Source organism: Nelumbo nucifera, chromosome 1, assembly GCF_055504915.1.
Source record: "Nelumbo nucifera cultivar China Antique chromosome 1, China Antique-T2T, whole genome shotgun sequence".
Lineage (NCBI taxonomy): Eukaryota > Viridiplantae > Streptophyta > Magnoliopsida > Proteales > Nelumbonaceae > Nelumbo > Nelumbo nucifera.
This window is the reverse complement of record NC_142649.1, coordinates 3,763,073-3,780,000: the sequence shown is the minus strand read 5'-3', so window position 1 is coordinate 3,780,000 and position 16,928 is coordinate 3,763,073. Positions and strand designations below refer to the sequence as shown.

The 16,928-nt window shown below is 37.5% G+C and overlaps 1 protein-coding gene across 5 annotated transcripts in view; it reads left to right on the top strand.

Annotated features, from left to right (window-relative positions):
- The window catches only part of LOC104605271 (DNA double-strand break repair protein), a 52,328-nt gene extending 37,999 nt beyond the window's left edge, over positions 1-14,329 (top strand). For 3 of the 5 annotated variants that reach the window (XR_736574.3, XR_002023136.2, XR_016081141.1), the window contains 4 exons: positions 923-2,510; positions 4,585-4,675; positions 4,899-5,172; positions 13,842-14,329. Coding sequence is in view for 1 of the 5 variants with exons in the window: in XM_010269960.3 (XP_010268262.1) it covers positions 923-2,510; positions 4,585-4,675; positions 4,899-4,938 (1,719 nt within the window). In the remaining 4 variants the exon portion in view is untranslated. Of the gene's footprint in view, positions 1-922; positions 2,511-4,584; positions 4,676-4,898; positions 5,316-13,832 lie in introns of those variants that run through there. The other 2 variants (XR_736575.3, XM_010269960.3) reach the window with 2 other exon arrangements.
- Positions 14,330-16,928: the final 2,599 nt, after the last annotated feature.

Below are 16,928 nucleotides of genomic sequence, written 5' to 3'. Positions count from 1 at the left end.
AGTATCGTTAATTTCTTCATTCTCGTTCCAAGTTTGAAGTACCATTTGTACAAATAAGAATCCCCTTCCTTACTGTATGCATAATTGAATGGTGTGTTGAGATGGCGTTATGCTTTTATATAGAAAGCTCTCATGGCTTGAGTTGCATAGGTGCCACTTTTTATGTGCTAGGAGTTTTTGCATCTATGTTATACTTATACTTTTGATCATTTGTACACTTGCATTAAAGACTAAAATGTGGGTTTTAATCAATAATCTCATTTGACATATGACAGTGATGTGTATAATGGCACAAGAAATGTAGTTTATCAGCATGAGCCTTTTACCACCTATTTCTATCTGCTAGAAGTCTATTGTTCATTTTGAGCTTTGTTTTAGGCAACTTCTATGGTACTGGGAAGTTATGATGCCTGAAAAATTTTAACCAATCAGAATTCAACATGAATTTGAATGAATACCAGTTAATTGGTTAACCATTGGATGATACCGGTTGATTGGTCATCAGTTAACTTCTAGAGGTCTACTGCTAATTTGGAGCTTTCTTTTCAGGCAATTTCTATGGCACTGGAAAGCTATGATGCCTGAAAAACTTTAACCAATCAGAATTCAACTTGAATTTGAATGAATACCAGTTAATTGGTTAACCATTGGATGATACCAGTTGATTGGTTATCAGTTAACTGCTAGAGGTCTACTGCTCATTTGGAGCTTTCTTTTCAGGCAATTTCTATGGCAGTGGAAAGTTATGATGCCTGAAACTTTAACCAATCAAAGTTCAACATGTATTTGAATGAATACCATATAATTGGTTACCCATTGGACTGGTTGATTGGTTATCAGTTATTTAGGTTCCATACCTTTTTCAGTACAATAGTTGGACTTCTTTACATTTGCAATTGTAACACAGGTTCTGCTTTTTCAGGTTTCCTTTGATTCTGTAAAAACATGTATTGAAAGAGGCTTTGAAGTATTTGGTGAAGAAAGAGTGCATGATGTAGCTCAGGAACATTTGCAACTCTTCGACACCAATATGATGCCTGCCAATATGGTGCTGATTGTTTTTTCTATGCTTGACGACTTGAACAACAATGCACTTTGCCTTTTAGCCAATATAGTAACTGGAAGTACGGTCAAATTTGAGAAAACTCGTTGGAGGATGAAAAGGGTCATTAAAGAATATCTCCGAAAGATACTCAGAAATAAAAGCTGTAAGGTTTATAATATGGAAGTGATAAAAAAGCTATCTCAAGTTTTGAAGGATCCACATAATTTTCAGAAGAAATTGAGACATATGGAACCCTTGTCCCAATCTTCTCGCACTGCTGCTACTAAGGTACTGGAGGGGCTTGAGGACATGCCTTTCCAGGCATTGAGTGCAATGCGTAGGAAACTTAGAGGAATTCAAGGTGGTATCCCCCAATTGAAGCCTCCAAAATCCGGGTGGAGCCGAGAACGCTTGATTGAACAAGTGAGGAAGATATCTAACAAAATGCTTTCTGAACTTGGTGAAGCTGATGAACTTCAGGGGCCGTTAGCTAAAGCCATGGCTGTTGCAGACTTATCATTTAAGCTGACAACAAGGTGTCAGGATTCCTCTATAATGAAGTTTTGCCAGTTCTCACCAGAAATAGAAGCCTTGCAGAGAGAGATTCTAAATGCCATATGGATGACTAAAAGAGTCAAGTCATCAGAGTTGAATGAAATGTTACTTTTGCTGGACCCAAAGGCAGAATCTCCAAATCGGTCTTTGCGGACAGGTATTAGGAAAATGCTGATTGAGTATCTTTTTGATTGTAGTGATATGGATGTCATCCCAAAGCCATTACTAGAAACTCTTGATATTATCAATAAGAGTAGTAGAAGCACAGTGCATATGCATTTTTCAAAGGAGGAAATAGAAGAAGAGATAGAATGTGTATCAAGTGTGAGCAGTCAGACTAGACAGATTATATGGGACTTGTTGCCTGACCATGAATTTGATCAAGAATTTTCTGATGCATATATGGAGGAGTTAGAAGAAAGTGATACAGATGGTTATGATGATAATGAGCAGCAATATCCCAGTGAAATGAAAATAAACCAATTCTATTCAAATGATACAAAAGGCCAAGCTGAGGGCATTGGGGAATCAAGAGAGATCGATTGCACTATACCTACAACTTCAGCTGTTCTAGATGGAACTGTCCAATTCTCACTGTTCAATAGAAACTCAAATAATGGATCAACTAGGGGATCTGAGCCGGAGCATCTTCCTAAATTTAATTCTGCAGACCTGCACGAAGTCTGTTCTTCCTCTTCCAACCAGGAGTTGAATTGTCTGAATGAGATGCAGAACATGACTGAAAACAAATACTTGGCTATCCAAGAAATTTCTGATCAGACAAGTTTGCTTGCCTATAAACTCATTGGTCATTTACTGGATGAATTTTCACAGATACAAGATGTAAATTTGGATTGGAGTAAGAGAGCATATCTGAGAGGAGGAGATTTCATTCCAGCAGATTCCCAAGGTATTAAAAAAGCATTATTTTTTACTAAGAATTTACCTATACAGCAAGCATAGAGGCCTAGTTATTTTTATTTTATTTTATTTTTTTTTTGCTTTGATGGACACAGGAAGTAGTATCATTTGATGCTATGCTATTAATATGAATTTTTTGTGTTGATCTGCAAATGGACCACAACCCAGAAACCACTATGATAACTTACCTATATTTATGAGAAAGAAGTTGGACAGTAAAACAAAGGTAGCTTTTATTAGATTGAAGGTGAATTGATACATTGGACTATCAGTAATCTTAGAGTCATCTGATCTTAGTTTATGATATGTAAAATCAAATAGGTGGCCTTCTTGCTGAATTGTCCTGATTAAGGCATGGGCTGGCCATATGAACATGGACCCCTTACTATATCTTAACTACCTTAGCAAATTTAGATTACTTGTTAAATGTAACATTGGCATGTTCTTCTTAAAATGATTTTGTAATTCAAAAATTCAGATACTAAGAATGGGAAATATAAGGGACCTACTTTGGAAGACCAGAGGGTGGGCCTTGGTGCAATGATTGGGTTGCTCCATTATGACCTGGGTAACCAGGGTCCAAATCTTGAAACAGCTTCTCTGTATCTGCAGGGGTAAGGCTGCATATATCTGCCCCTCCCCAGACCCCGCATTGGTGGGAGCCTCATGGACTGGGCTGCCCTTTTTTTACTTTGGAAGACCAACTATTGAGATGATTTGTAAAATAGAAAGGAAAATAAAGTTAAGGAGGCTGTATAAAAACAGTTATAGTTGGAGGAAAAAGAATAGGAATAACATATTAGAAATTGAAATGATAAGCAAGAATTCACCATTTGTGAAAGTGAAAGACAGCTTGGCTACAACTTCATCTATTTTGTTTTGGTAGTGATTGGCACATAAGAAATTTCTTGTAGGCTAGGGAGAATGGAACAAGGAAGGGTATGTTGGATGAGACAAGTTGCTCCAACTATTTGGCAGCACACCAGTGTCAGCCTTGTCAAGATAAACTCTCCAAGTTTATCCAATGGTTAAGAACATTATAAACTAACACGAGTCTCATAAGTGTCCACTTTAAGGGGTAATTCATAGAAAACATACAATCATTAACATGAAACAATAATGTACTTTATTCATTTACAGATAAATGTTTATGTACTTCAATCTGATTGGAGCTAAGGGCATAAAATATCTAACAGGGTAAAGTCATAGTGTACTTCAATACCACCCTATTATCCTAGATCTAGAAGGTGAGTTATACAAGGACTCTAAGCAATGAAATGTACGAGAACATCCTGAAAGCTAGAGCCACTGGGCCACTACATTGCCAAATTGTACCAGGTCTCTTCCTCTGCATAAACGTTATTCCTGGTTCTCTTCCTCTCCAGGAATAAGGACTCACACTGCTGTTGTACACTTCAGTCCGTCTGAGAGTCCATCCTGTAGAACTTTTAGTAGTATCTTTTCCTGTTTCTTGCTATCTGTTAAATCAATTTCTTAAACTATAGTTATTGCTGTATTTATTTTTTTCTCACAAGAGGAAATTGAAGGAACTCCAGTGTTGAACTTTAAAGAATGTCTTATGGCTTATTGCTTGCACCTCAGATTCTGTGGGGGGAGGGGGCACTGACTTTAGGATTTATCTATAGGGCATGAAATCAAGCAGGTTAGATGCAAGATCTGTCCCACTCCATACCATATTTAGGAGATATGGATCATCAGATATGATCTCTATTTTATTCTGATTTTCCAATTTGGATGTGGACTGGATTTTGTGGATCTGCTTCAGATCTGAACCATTTAATGCCCTACCAATTTGTCTTAACTATGAATTTCAAAGACTTAGATTAATTTAGTCCGTGGATCTTATATGTTTGATCCCTCTGTTTGTAAGCTGTATGGTTAGAATCATTTTCGGTGTGATATTGTTGAGATATGATGAATGAAGCAGACTTCCTATCTGCTGCCTCTTGTGGTCCAGAAAGCAGATGGTTATGTTTCCTATCTAAGTTAAAAAGAAAGATAATCTTTTTGGGTCATGTGCATTTTCTTTTTGGGTTATGCAGTTTCTGAAGAAATGCTAGTTTCCTCCGAGGACGATATGGAACTGAGTCTTGTTCGAGTTGTTGAAGAGCTAATACCTTCCTTTCCAAAGAGGTATTGTTTTTATATTTGCCTAGCACCTCTAATTTTGGAAATTTTTTGTATCTACCTTTATTGGGTAGGCTTCAATAAATTCATATTGATACCATCTATTCTAAAACTCCATCAACTCAGTCTTGGCTGAGCCAAGACTTTTAACATTTTTTCAAACATTGAGCAAGTTTGAATTTATCATATCACAATGGAAAGAACAAATTTGTATTTATTTCATGTGCAGTGGAATTGAAAGAGTTAAGGAGTTGCTGGGGCTGCATTAGCTTTCTTTATTGGCATGTTCAGGAGGTTGTGAAGTGTCTTGCTTTGCAATGTTTGAGCTACTCAAGATCTTGGCATCTTGATCATACGAGGAATTGCTATATTACCATTCAATATAAAAAAAAATCCAATATCAGATGTTCCGTTGTGTTTTGAAGCAAAGGTGATGCTATTTTTCAGTGCAAGCTAGAGTTTTCTCAAGCAGCGAGCCTCACCATCCAGCATTTATTGATAAGGTTTTTGGAATCTTCAACCTCATTTGTGCTTATGTATAGTCAGTCAGCAATGTGGCTTATTATATTGATCAACATTACTTGTTTTTCAATATTTCTCCTTTTACTTGATGTTTAAATTAAATTAATAACCTTTTACTGGAGCACCTTTTTCCTAGCAAATTCAGAGCCCATTTGGGAGGACTTCAGCAAACTTAGCTTTATTAGCTGAATTAAAGTGTATTTAGACTTTTTTGGGCTTTTTTCACCAAACATAGCTTCTAGGATTTTTGTGTGGGGTCCACATTGCAAAGCCAAGAGCTGTCATATGAAAGTCCTCCCAAATGGGCTATTCAATTTGTCTTACAGTGCTAGTTACAAGTTTGATAAAAGAGCATTGTGTCAGTTTGGTAAACTTTTTGTTAGACAGTCTATGCCCTCAGGGTCCAATACATGATTAGATCGTCTTTGTTATGAATAAAAGTTAAGTTAATTGGTTTTTAAATATGTAATTGGGTAGGTTTCTAATTGGTATTGTGTTCCTTCTTGAGAGAGAGAGAAGAGAAGAGAGAGGAGAAGAGAAGAGAGAGAGAGAGAAAGGTTCGATTGAGACTCAAAAACTAAGGGCTAGTGGCTTCCAGATTATTATTTATATTCATTTAAAATAATAAGAACAAAAGTTACAAGAATGCCCCTAGCGGCAATTCCTAATAATAAACAACTAACAAGAAAAAAAGAAAGCTAGCTGACCACCTAGGTAGACTAGGCTGACAGCATACTAACAACATACTAATAGAGAACTGATAAATAAGATTCACAACACTCCCCCTCAAGTTGGGTTGTATATGTCTATCATTCCCAACTTGTCACACAACTCATTGTGCCGCGAGTATGGAAGTCCTTTTGTGAGGACATCAGCAAATTGTTCCTTGGAGTTGACATAAGGGATGCAAATTTCCTTTTTTTTTCCAATTTTTCCCTTATGAAGTGTTTGTCCACTTCAATGTGCTTGGTCATCTCATGTAGGACAGGATTGCTGGCGGTGTTAATGGCTGCCTTGTTGTCACAATAAAGAGACATTGGATTGTGAACAACAACTCCAAGCTCCCCTCGAAGATTTTTTTAGCCAAAGAACTTCAGCCACCCCATGTGCCATAGCTCTATACTTTGCTTCAGCACTTGACATTGCTACCACACTTTGTTTCTTGCTTTTCTAAGTCACTAGGTTTCCTCCCACAAATATGCAATACCCACTTATGGACTTTCTGTCATCCACAATACCTGCCCAATCAACATCTGTAAAGACTTCCACCTTTAGATGATTATGCTTACTGAATAGTAGACCTGTTCTTAGATACTTTTTAAGTCTCTAAGAACTCTCTTTGCTGCCTCCAAGTGAGGTTTCTTAGGAGAGTGCATGAATTGGCTCAGGACCCCAATTGAATAGGCAATGTCTAGACGAGTCATGGACAAATAAATCAACTTCCCCACTAACCTTTGGAACTATTTTACATCTTTCAGAAGTTTACCATCACAGTTACCCAATTTATGATCAACATCCATAGGAGTATCTGCTGGCCTTGCACCTAACTTGTCTATGTCTTGTAACAGATCAAGAGTATACTTCCTTTGAGAAATGAAGATACCCCTTTTTGAGCGGGCAACTTCAATTCCAAGAAAATACTTTAGAGGACCTAGATCTTTCATTTCAAATTTAGATGCAAGGAATTGTTTCAATTGTTGTATTTCTGAACTCCAATTTCCTGTAATGATGATATCATCCACATACACTATCAAAACAACAACCTGTTCCTAACATCTCTTCACAAAGAGTGTAATCGGACTGACATTGCTTGAACCCTACTTGTTGAACTGCTATACGAAACTTACTGAACCAAGCCCTGGGAGATTGTTTCAAACCATAGAGAGACTTTCTTAGCTTACACACCTTATTTTCACTTTCCTTCGCATAGAATCTCGGGGGTTGAACCATGTACACCTCCTCTAGGCCACCATTTAAAAAGGCATTCTTAATGTCTAGTTGATGCAATTCCCTGTCAAGATTAGCGGCTAATGATAGAAGAACTCGAATTGAGTTCATCTTAGCTATTGGAGCAAATGTCTCATCATAGTCAACTTCGTACACATGAGTGCACCCCTTGGCTACTAATCTTGCTTTGTACCTTTCAACTGTCCCATCTGCCTTGTGTTTAACTGTAAACACCCACTTACACCCCAATGGGTCTTTCCCCCTTGGAAGATTCACCAATTGCCAAGTTTGATTTTTATGGAGGGCATTAATCTCCTCCTTCATAGCATCTGTCCATTCAGGGTATTTTAAGGCTTCTACAACATTTCTAGGTACAAGGATGCAATCAACTTCAGATAGGAAGGCTCGATATGAGGGGGAAATGTGATCATAGGAGACATACTGGGTGATGAGGTGTTTGGTAGTCCATGATCTGACTCCCTTTCTTTGAGCAATAGGAATGTGAAGGTCATCCATAGTAGGAGCAGGGGTGTCAATAGGTGTAGCAGGGTTTGGACTTACTTCTTGGGTGTTTGACAATGTTGGATGCTCAGTTGTTGGTAGTTTCACATCTCTGTCAAATTGCTGATCTCTACAACATGTACGTTGGAAGACACAAAAGGGGGTCAGGTCCGGAATAGATGGAAGAGAGACTTGGTTGACCTGAACCTGCTTCTCCTCTTCCACACTACTCTTCCCCTGAGAAGCAGGGAAGAACAGTTCAGACTCAAAGAAGGACACATTCATAGAGACAAAAAATTTATGACTAATAGGATCAAAGCCTCGATACCCCTTTTGAAAGGAGGGATACCCCAGAAAAATACAAGGAATGGACCGAGGGTCTAACTTACCCCGAGACGGAGACAAATCATGGACAAAGGCATGACAACCAAAGACTCATGGGAATGGAAAATAAAGGGGACTGAGAGAACAACAATTGATAAGGGGCCATGTAGTTCAGCACTATGGAGGGCATGCGATTGATGACATAAGTAGTTGCAAGTATAGCATCCATCCAAAACCTTTTTGGAACATTCATGTGTAACATCATCCCTCGAAATATAGCATCCTTTTGGCAACACCATTTTGTTGCGGTGTTCTTGCGCACAAGCTCCTATGAATAGATCCCTGGGAGGCAAAGAACTCATTCAACTTACCATGGAAATATTCCTTGGCATTATCTGATTGAAAGATCTATATTTTAACGTGGAACTACGTAAACACCATCCTCTGGAAATCTTTTACAATCTTTGAAACTTCATCTCTACTACGCATCGGGAATACCCATGTATAGTGGGAGAAATCATTGATCAAAGTGATAAAGTACTTATACCCGCCCTCAGAGATTATAGTAGTAGGCCCCCATACATCAAAATACACGATATGAAAAGGAAAGTTGGGTCTTTTATTACTTGAATGAAAAGTTGTTCTACATTGTTTGCTCAACTGACATGTTTGACACTGAACATGACTTAAATAAAAATGGAAACAAAGACTTCACTATTTCAAAGGAAACATGACCTAACCGACTATGCCACAAAAAAATTTGACTCTTATTTGACTGATTATATGACTTCGAGAACGACACCAAGAGACCAGCTTTGTTGTTGAGAATATAGAGGCCATCCATTAGGCTTCCTCTACCAATTGTCCTCTTAGAAGTTAGATCTTGAAAAACACATGAACCAGGAAAGGTTACACTATAGCTTAAAGAGTTTGTGATGCTACTGATTGAAAGCAAATTTATAAGAAGTTGGGGAACATGCAACACATTATTTAGGTTAAGGCCATGGGGAAGGGATATTGATCATTGGCCTGCAGTGGAGGAGAATGATCCATCTGCAAGCCTCACTTTATCCCTTCCTAACAAAAAGCTATAAGCCTGAAACAAATTTGGCTTACCAGTCATGTAGTTAGAGGCCCCTGAGTTAATGATTCAAGGGGAATCGATGGTAGTAGTGACATGGAATGCAAAAGCCGCATTACCTGTTGTAGATGTAAATGAAGTAGGAGTACCAGTAACTGAACTATCCATCTAACTCCAAGTGATCTCTGAAAGAGTTCATGATATCTTCCTTGGGGTCAGAACTAGTAAAGTGGTCCCGGGTAGTACCAGCAACCTGAGTATCTTGGGTTGCCACATGTGTTGCTTTATGTGCTGTATTCCCGGGTAGTACCAGCAACCTGAGTATCTTGGGTTGCCACATGTGTTGCATTATGTGTTGTATTCGGCTTCTTCTAACCTTGCACTTTACCCTATTCTTGGTTTTTCACTGCCCACTTAAGCTTCCCGTGAATTTTCCAACATGTGTCACGTGTATGTCGCGAGCGCCGACAATGGGTACAAAACGTCTTTATCATCAGCCTTCTTGGAGTCACTTTTCTTCCTCATATTGTTATTACTCATTGCAGCCAATGCTACTTGTTGCTCCCCCTTAGTTGTAACCATCACACTCTGCCTACTTTCTTTAGATTGAACAAGGGCATATACCACTTGAACCGACGACAACTCTTTGCTTCCTAAGACTTAAACTTTCAAGGGTTCATAGGTAGGGTTCAGTTCCAACAAGAAAGCAAACACCCACTGCTAAGAAACCGGCTTCCTATAGGCCTTAGCATCATCATCATGTTTCCACTCTATAGCCTGATGATGATCCAATTTTTTCCAGACGGAAGTAAGGCTGAATAATAGGCAGACAAACTACGATTTCTCTGTTTACAAGTTGAGGATTCAACTTGCAACTGGTAAATCTTGACATAATGCCTTCACTCTGAATAGGTGGTTTTTTCTTGTTCCCAAATCTCACTAGCGGCCCACATAAAGTTCTTCTTCACATCAGGTTTCATGGCTACAAGGAGCCAAGACATCACCATACTGTTTTCTTGATCCCACCTATCATGTTCAACTGTCTCACACTTGAGTTCTTTCACTCTGCTATTTATGTAACCAGCTTTTCCCCTTGTTATTACATAAAGTTTCACACTTTTAGCCCACTCCAAGTAGTTCAGGCCATTTAAAGGGGTAATTGGCATGGGAAACATCATGTCTTCACCCCCCATACCAGCTGTACTACGAGTTGGTGTAACTCCAGATGATGCTGAATCATAGTTTGCCATTGAGAAAAAAAGGGTCACAAATATACCAGACCAGATCCCACACACACAGAATGCTAAACTCTTAAGAATTTTCACTTCTGGAATGAGAAAGATACTGCTGAAATCAGTTCAGCAACAGTTTGGCCCTTAGAATAGCCCAGTAATCAGTCCAGCAACTAGTCTACTAACAGGCTACTGAAAACAGTCTACTAACAGCAATAGTTCTGCCACAAGCAGTCATTAAAAAAAGAGCCTTCGACAACAGCACATGATTAAAAGAAACATACCCCTGTCCAGCACCTGTACGAAGGTGTAAACCTCAAAACCAAGGCCTTCACAGCCCTTCACAGCATAGACCACAGAGAAAAAAGGGGACACATACCCCTGTGCAGCACCTGTACGAAGGTGCAAACCCAGAAAATATTTTTCACAGCATCGAACTAAGAGAGGAGAATCATTCCAGCATCGCCCCTCTTCTGTTAGGATTTCCTTGGTGTTACGACCAAGGAAGAACCCAAAGAACAACAGCCACAAGAACTCTGAACAGTCCGATTAGAATTCTTGGTCTTCCACATCCAAGAGATCAAGAGAACAAAAAATGACTGAGATTCAGATGAGAGAAAAACAATTTTCAAGCCTAGAATTATTGCTCTGATACCATGTGTTCCTTCCTGAGAGAGAGAGAGAGAGAGAGAGAGAGAGAGAGAGAGAGAGAGAAGTGAAGAGAGAGAGAGAGGTTCGATTTAGACTAGAAAAAACTAAGGGCTGGCGGCTTCCAGCTTATTATTTATATTCACTTAAAATAATAAGAACAGAAGTTACAAGAATGCCACTGGCGGAAATTCCTAATAATAAACAACTGACAAGAAAAAAAAGAAAACTAGCTGACAGAACCTAGGTAGACTAGGCTGACAGCATACTAGCAGAGAACCAATAAATAAGATTCACAACAGGTATGTTGTCTAAATATTTTTGGATAGAGAATAAACTTGAGCAGTTTATCATGATAAGGCTAACATGACCTATACCGCTTAAGTATGGGTGTTTATGAAACATTGAACCGGATTATTTCCAATGTGCTCTTGGACCTTTTCAATTAGTTGATCAATTAGATTATTGTTTGTAGTCCTAAACTTGATAATAGTACTATGTCAGTTATTCAACTGCTTTGCTTTTGATATACCAACCAGTAAGCATAGTTGTCAAGGCAATGCCTAGGTGACAAGGTGCCCTTGGAGGCTCGCCTCGCCCATTTGCCTAGCAGTTTTGTATACTGTCTTATAAAATACTTTTATATTGTTACTTTTTTTGAGATTATAATTATAAAATAGACATTATTAAACAAAAATATTCATTTTTTGTGTTTATAAACTAATTTCTTTTTATTATTTTCTTATTTGTTAGGGTTTAATCAACACAAATATTGCTAACTACTTTATTGAACCCTCAAAAACTTCAGAATTTGAACCAATAAGTAAGGGGAAAACTTGAAGTTGTCTAATCAACACATTTCTTCCTCCACATCTTCTTCTTCTTCTTCCACCTTTTCTTTTCTTCTTTTCCTATAACAAAAATAAGGGTTCAGTCCCCATATTTATTGAATTTTCTTTTCTTATTTTTCTTCTCATAAATATGTCGATTTTCTAGACATAAACATAAAGTTTATAATTTTCTTATGAAAATTATGGATAGTTATTATGGAAAGATGGTTATGAAACCTAGGGAACTACCTAGGATATGCATTTTTCACTTAAAAAAATCCACCTAGGCAACTAGGCAACAAGGCACCCCCCTGTCGCCTAGCCTCGCCTTGGCGCCTTGAAAACTATGCCAGCAAGGTCCTTCTGGGGTCAATACTTAGGTATGTTGGAAGGATTATATTTGGGCTAATGATCATTGTAATAGGATCTACCACTTTGTTAGACAAAGAAAATATTCTTGACATACTCTATTTGATGGAAACCGTAAATCTACTGATAGTGGATTTTAAATTGTTTTCAAACCAATTCGCAAAATCATTATTATATAAGTAAATAGTTTATTTTGAAAATTATGTGCAAAGTAATTTTTCCATGTCCCATCATTAAAGAGAGTGTGATACTGGGCTTAGAGATTATGGGAAGAGGTCCTTTCTCAATTCCCAATGTTAGATATTATTGGTAGAGAGACTATATAGAAAATATGCATTAAGGCCTTTTTACTTGATGGATATTATTTCAGTTCAGACCATTGGACCCAAGTTCTTAGGGTCACAGACTTGGACTGTGTTAGACATAAATGGGCTTAATTTAAGGCCAAATCTTCTCATTTGTGAAGGGAGTGAAATTCACCTAGGTGGGTTCCATCTCTTCTTAGAGAGGAATGAATATTATTTGATCTAGATTAATAGCTTGTGGGTCCCAAACATCACAAGTATTGTCTTCTCACTCTTCGCTTGAAACAATTAGAAAGTCTTTAGAATTGTTAGTTATTATTTTGAAGGAATTCTAATTTGATTAGAAGTTAACCAGTTTGACTAGTCAAGGAGTAGGCTGAATACGAGTCTTGCTAATTGAGAGACCTTATCTAATTTGATTAGGAAAGTCTTTTAGCAATTAATTGGACTCTTTTGGAGATTATAGAGTCTAGAATTCGTCTAGCCCTAGTACTCCAACAAGAGTTCACAAACTCTACCATTCAGCCATAGAAACCATCCCTTCTCACTAGATTTGAACTAGGGTTTTAGAACTCCATCTTCTTCCACTATTGCAAGCTATCCTAGACCACTGTGTTGCTGTCTTTTGGTGACCCAATCAACATTAAAAGGAGTAAAAAAAATAGGGCCTGTTTGGCGTGTTTTTCCGTGCAATCTTTCTGCTGTTTACAAGTCGGGCAGACCGATTTTCGGTCTATTCCCGTTTGATTCATGGAAGATCTAGCTGCCAAAAGTTGGAGTGTCGAAAAGACGCGAGAAGCCCATTTTGGGCTGATTTCAGGAAGCTCCAAATGAAGCTTTTCGCATCTTTTGCATTTTATTCTCGCACGGAAAGAAACAGAAAGACGCACGAAAAGACATATCTGCTAAACTAGATTCGGGTTACTCAGATCTTCATGCAATAGCTCAATGTGTCTTTTGAATGTCAGAGCTACCAAAAGATCTTCCCAAAAAGATTTGCCAAACGGGCTCATAGTTGTTGGTTTCAAGAGGAGAATAAAACTAGACCGAGTGGAGGCTGTGTCATCTTCACCCTTCACATCAAATTAGTGAGAACCTCAAGAAGACTTGAATGTGAACTTCACATCTGGTGCTACATTTGTGGTGACATTTTCCACCACTTTGAGGTATTCTTTCACTAACCTTCTATGGGTCTGAAATAATGTGGTCTAACTCCATATTCGATCCTAGGAAGGAGAAAATTGTTTCTCTTAGGTGAGATATTTCAATTTTGAGCAGTTTCCTTTATATAAAAGTATTTAACTTTATACTTGCTTTGAGCTGAAATTTCTCACCATATTGGGCATTACAATTTTCAACCCCTCTCAAATGCCAAGAAAAAATGGTAAATTGAAATGTTAGTAGTGTTTGCAGGCATGGATATCACAATGTCAAACTCAAATCCCATCTACTCGAACAGGGAAAAGGGTCCTGCATGCTCTCCATACTGGACACAACCCATTATGTATGCAGAAACTCTAGCCAACATGGTGCTTGACTTGGGTTGATAGGCGCCAGGTTGCACTGAGCTTGCACTTGAGTGTCTTGAGTTGATCCTCATTTTGTTTGATAAGAATTGACCAACTCCCTTTAGAAAGGGTTTTTGTTTCAAGTTGGATGGTTAAGACTAAAGAGATGCCGTAAAGTGAATAATGGTCCCTTTTGCTTGAGAGAAGTAGAGGGAGTGGGAAAGAGGTGTATGCAATGGATAGGCATGTATTCTTATAGCATCTATTGTTTGTTCTGTACTCTAAAAGTTTTCATTAGTGATACTTCATCTGTCAAACTTGGTCACAAGATAAGAAAATTGTTGTTTATTCAATTGTTCAACCCAATTTTTATGTACCCATGCGTTTTCAAAGTGCATCTGAATCTGTTTGTTAAAGTTTCCTTTATGGTAAATGCTAAACAATGTGTACCGTTTAGGATTTTAAACCGAGTGATATGCTAAATGCTAGGATCAATTTGAAATAATAATAGTAGGTGTGCAATAATGGTGAAAAGGAATCGGGATTTGCTCCTCATAGAACTCACCTCACAGCATATCCCAACATTGTGCAACCGGTCATAATCAATGACCCTAAAGTGTACATTTTTCTTTCGAACGCTCTGTGAAGAGCAGATTTGGACTCAATGGAAAGATGGGTATTGACTGACTTAACATAAAGCTTACATTTTTCTTGGAAGCCCATGCCTAGCTTGTGAAAGAGTATTTGCTTTCCAACTTTGAAGTTTGCTTTTGACTTTATCAACAAGAAATTTCCACCTAATACTTTTGGATCTATCAACAAAAATTAGGCCACCAATATTTCTTGGCTGAGCCCATAACTCTAACCCCAAGATTTGAAGCAATTCTCAATCTCATGCGTTTGTGTGTGTTTGGGCTGAAGTAGATGGCTGACTTTTGAAAGTTAACTTCTTGCCCTAACCACTTAAAGTGTCCAATTGATTTTTAATGCAATCAACTTCAGGAAGGGAACATTTACCAAAAATTAATAAATCTATCAGCAAAGAGGTGGTTTAGATGCATACCGGTTCTACCAAAATGAATGCCATGTAACTCTCTAGAATCTAGTTTTCTTTGAAGTAGATGAGAGAGAACCTCAGCTCCTAGAATGAACAAGTAAGGTGATAGTGGACAACCTTGTCTTAGTCTTCGAGAAGGAGCAAAAAATCACCAAGTTGCCCATTAACCATCATAGCAAGATTGGGAGTAGAAATACAATGAAAAATCAAGGAACAAAAGTGATTAGTAAAACCCAGACTCTATAGTATAGTCATAAAAAACAGTTGTTCCATTCTATCATACGCCTTACTAAGATCTAAATTTAGCATAAAATAGCAAGTTTTACCCTTGTCTCTTCAATGTATGAATGAGTTCTTGGCAAATGATAGAATTATCTAAAATTTGTCTACCCGAAGTAAAAGCTGATTGATAGGGGGAGACGAGAGACGGAATATTATGTTTCAGCCTCTTGGTCAACAACTTAGCGATAATCTTGTAGAGGACATTACTTAACCCAATGGGTCTAAAATCCTTAGCCTCTTCTACTGTTTGAACCTTTGGAATCAAGCAAATAGTAGTTTGGTTGATTTCTTTGGTTTTACTTGGATTCCAAAAGCAAATCTTGAATAAATGAAATAAGTTCACCACCAATAATATGCCAACATTTCTGATAAACAAAGGCATGTATACCATCTGGGCATGGTGCTTTTGAAGGGCCAATAGAAAATAAAACAGATCTAATCTCTTCAGAATTTAACAGATATCGGGACCCCTTGTTTGATATCTGTCAAAACCTATTGCATTTGCAAGATTATTTAAGAGAATGCTAGAAAAGTAAAGATGTGTTTTAAATAATAATCAGTTTTAAGTTATTTGAATTTAATTAGGAGACTTGAATGTACAAGTTAATGGTGTGACAATTATATTATCAGGAGAACTGATTAGGTCATTTAATGAGAATGGACTAAGGTGGCGTATGATAACACTTTTTAGACCTCTGAAGTCTAAAAATGTTGCTTTTTAGATGCCACCTATGTTTGGGTTGAGTTTGAAAATTCATATCTGAAATGCATTTTTAGATTTGAATTTGTAAGAGGCAGGCCAATGACTTAATGCGCTCAAACGTTTTTTAGACTGTGTTAAAAGACAAAAATGTCCATCCTCGATTTTTCTCATCCTCTTCCTCACTCTCCCCTTGTCTTCCAGGCACCACTGTTGCAACTTTCAGAAGCGGTGTTTCCCTCTCCCTCTCTCTCTCTCTCCCTATATTCTCACCATTGCCGCTGCAACTCTTTGCAGCGGCGTTCGATTTCCCATACCCTCTCCCTCTCTCTCTCTCTCTCTCTCTCCCTTGTCTTCCCACCACTACCGTTGCAACTCTCAACAACGGTGTTTCCCTCTCCCTCTCCTTTCCTCTCTCTCTCTCTCCCCCCTTCTCTTTTCATCACTGCCGCTGCAACTCTCAACAACGGCATTCAAGTTCCCTCTCCCTCTCTCTCTCTCTCCCCTTGTCTTCCCACCACTGCCACTACAACTCTCACCAACGACATTCGAATTTTGTTCTTAATAATTTACTATTGTTTTAATTCTTAGTTTTTTAATTTATAAATTTATACATATTTCCAATTTTATTCTTATTTTAATACATTATTTTTTTATAATTTTTATTTGTATTAATTAATAATTATTTTAATTATTTAATTAATAAATAGTTTAATAGGTTTAATTTAATAATTTGATAAATATTAAGTATTTGTTCATTGATTCTTGGACTTTATTACTATTTTTATTATTATTTTAACTTTTAATAATTTATTTTTAATTTATAATTTTTCATATATTTTCAATTTTATTCTTAATTTAATATTTTTATAATTTATCATAGTTTGTTCATATTTTTCAATAATAATATTTTGAATTTAATAAATTATATTTAGAAAAATAGTACAAATTGA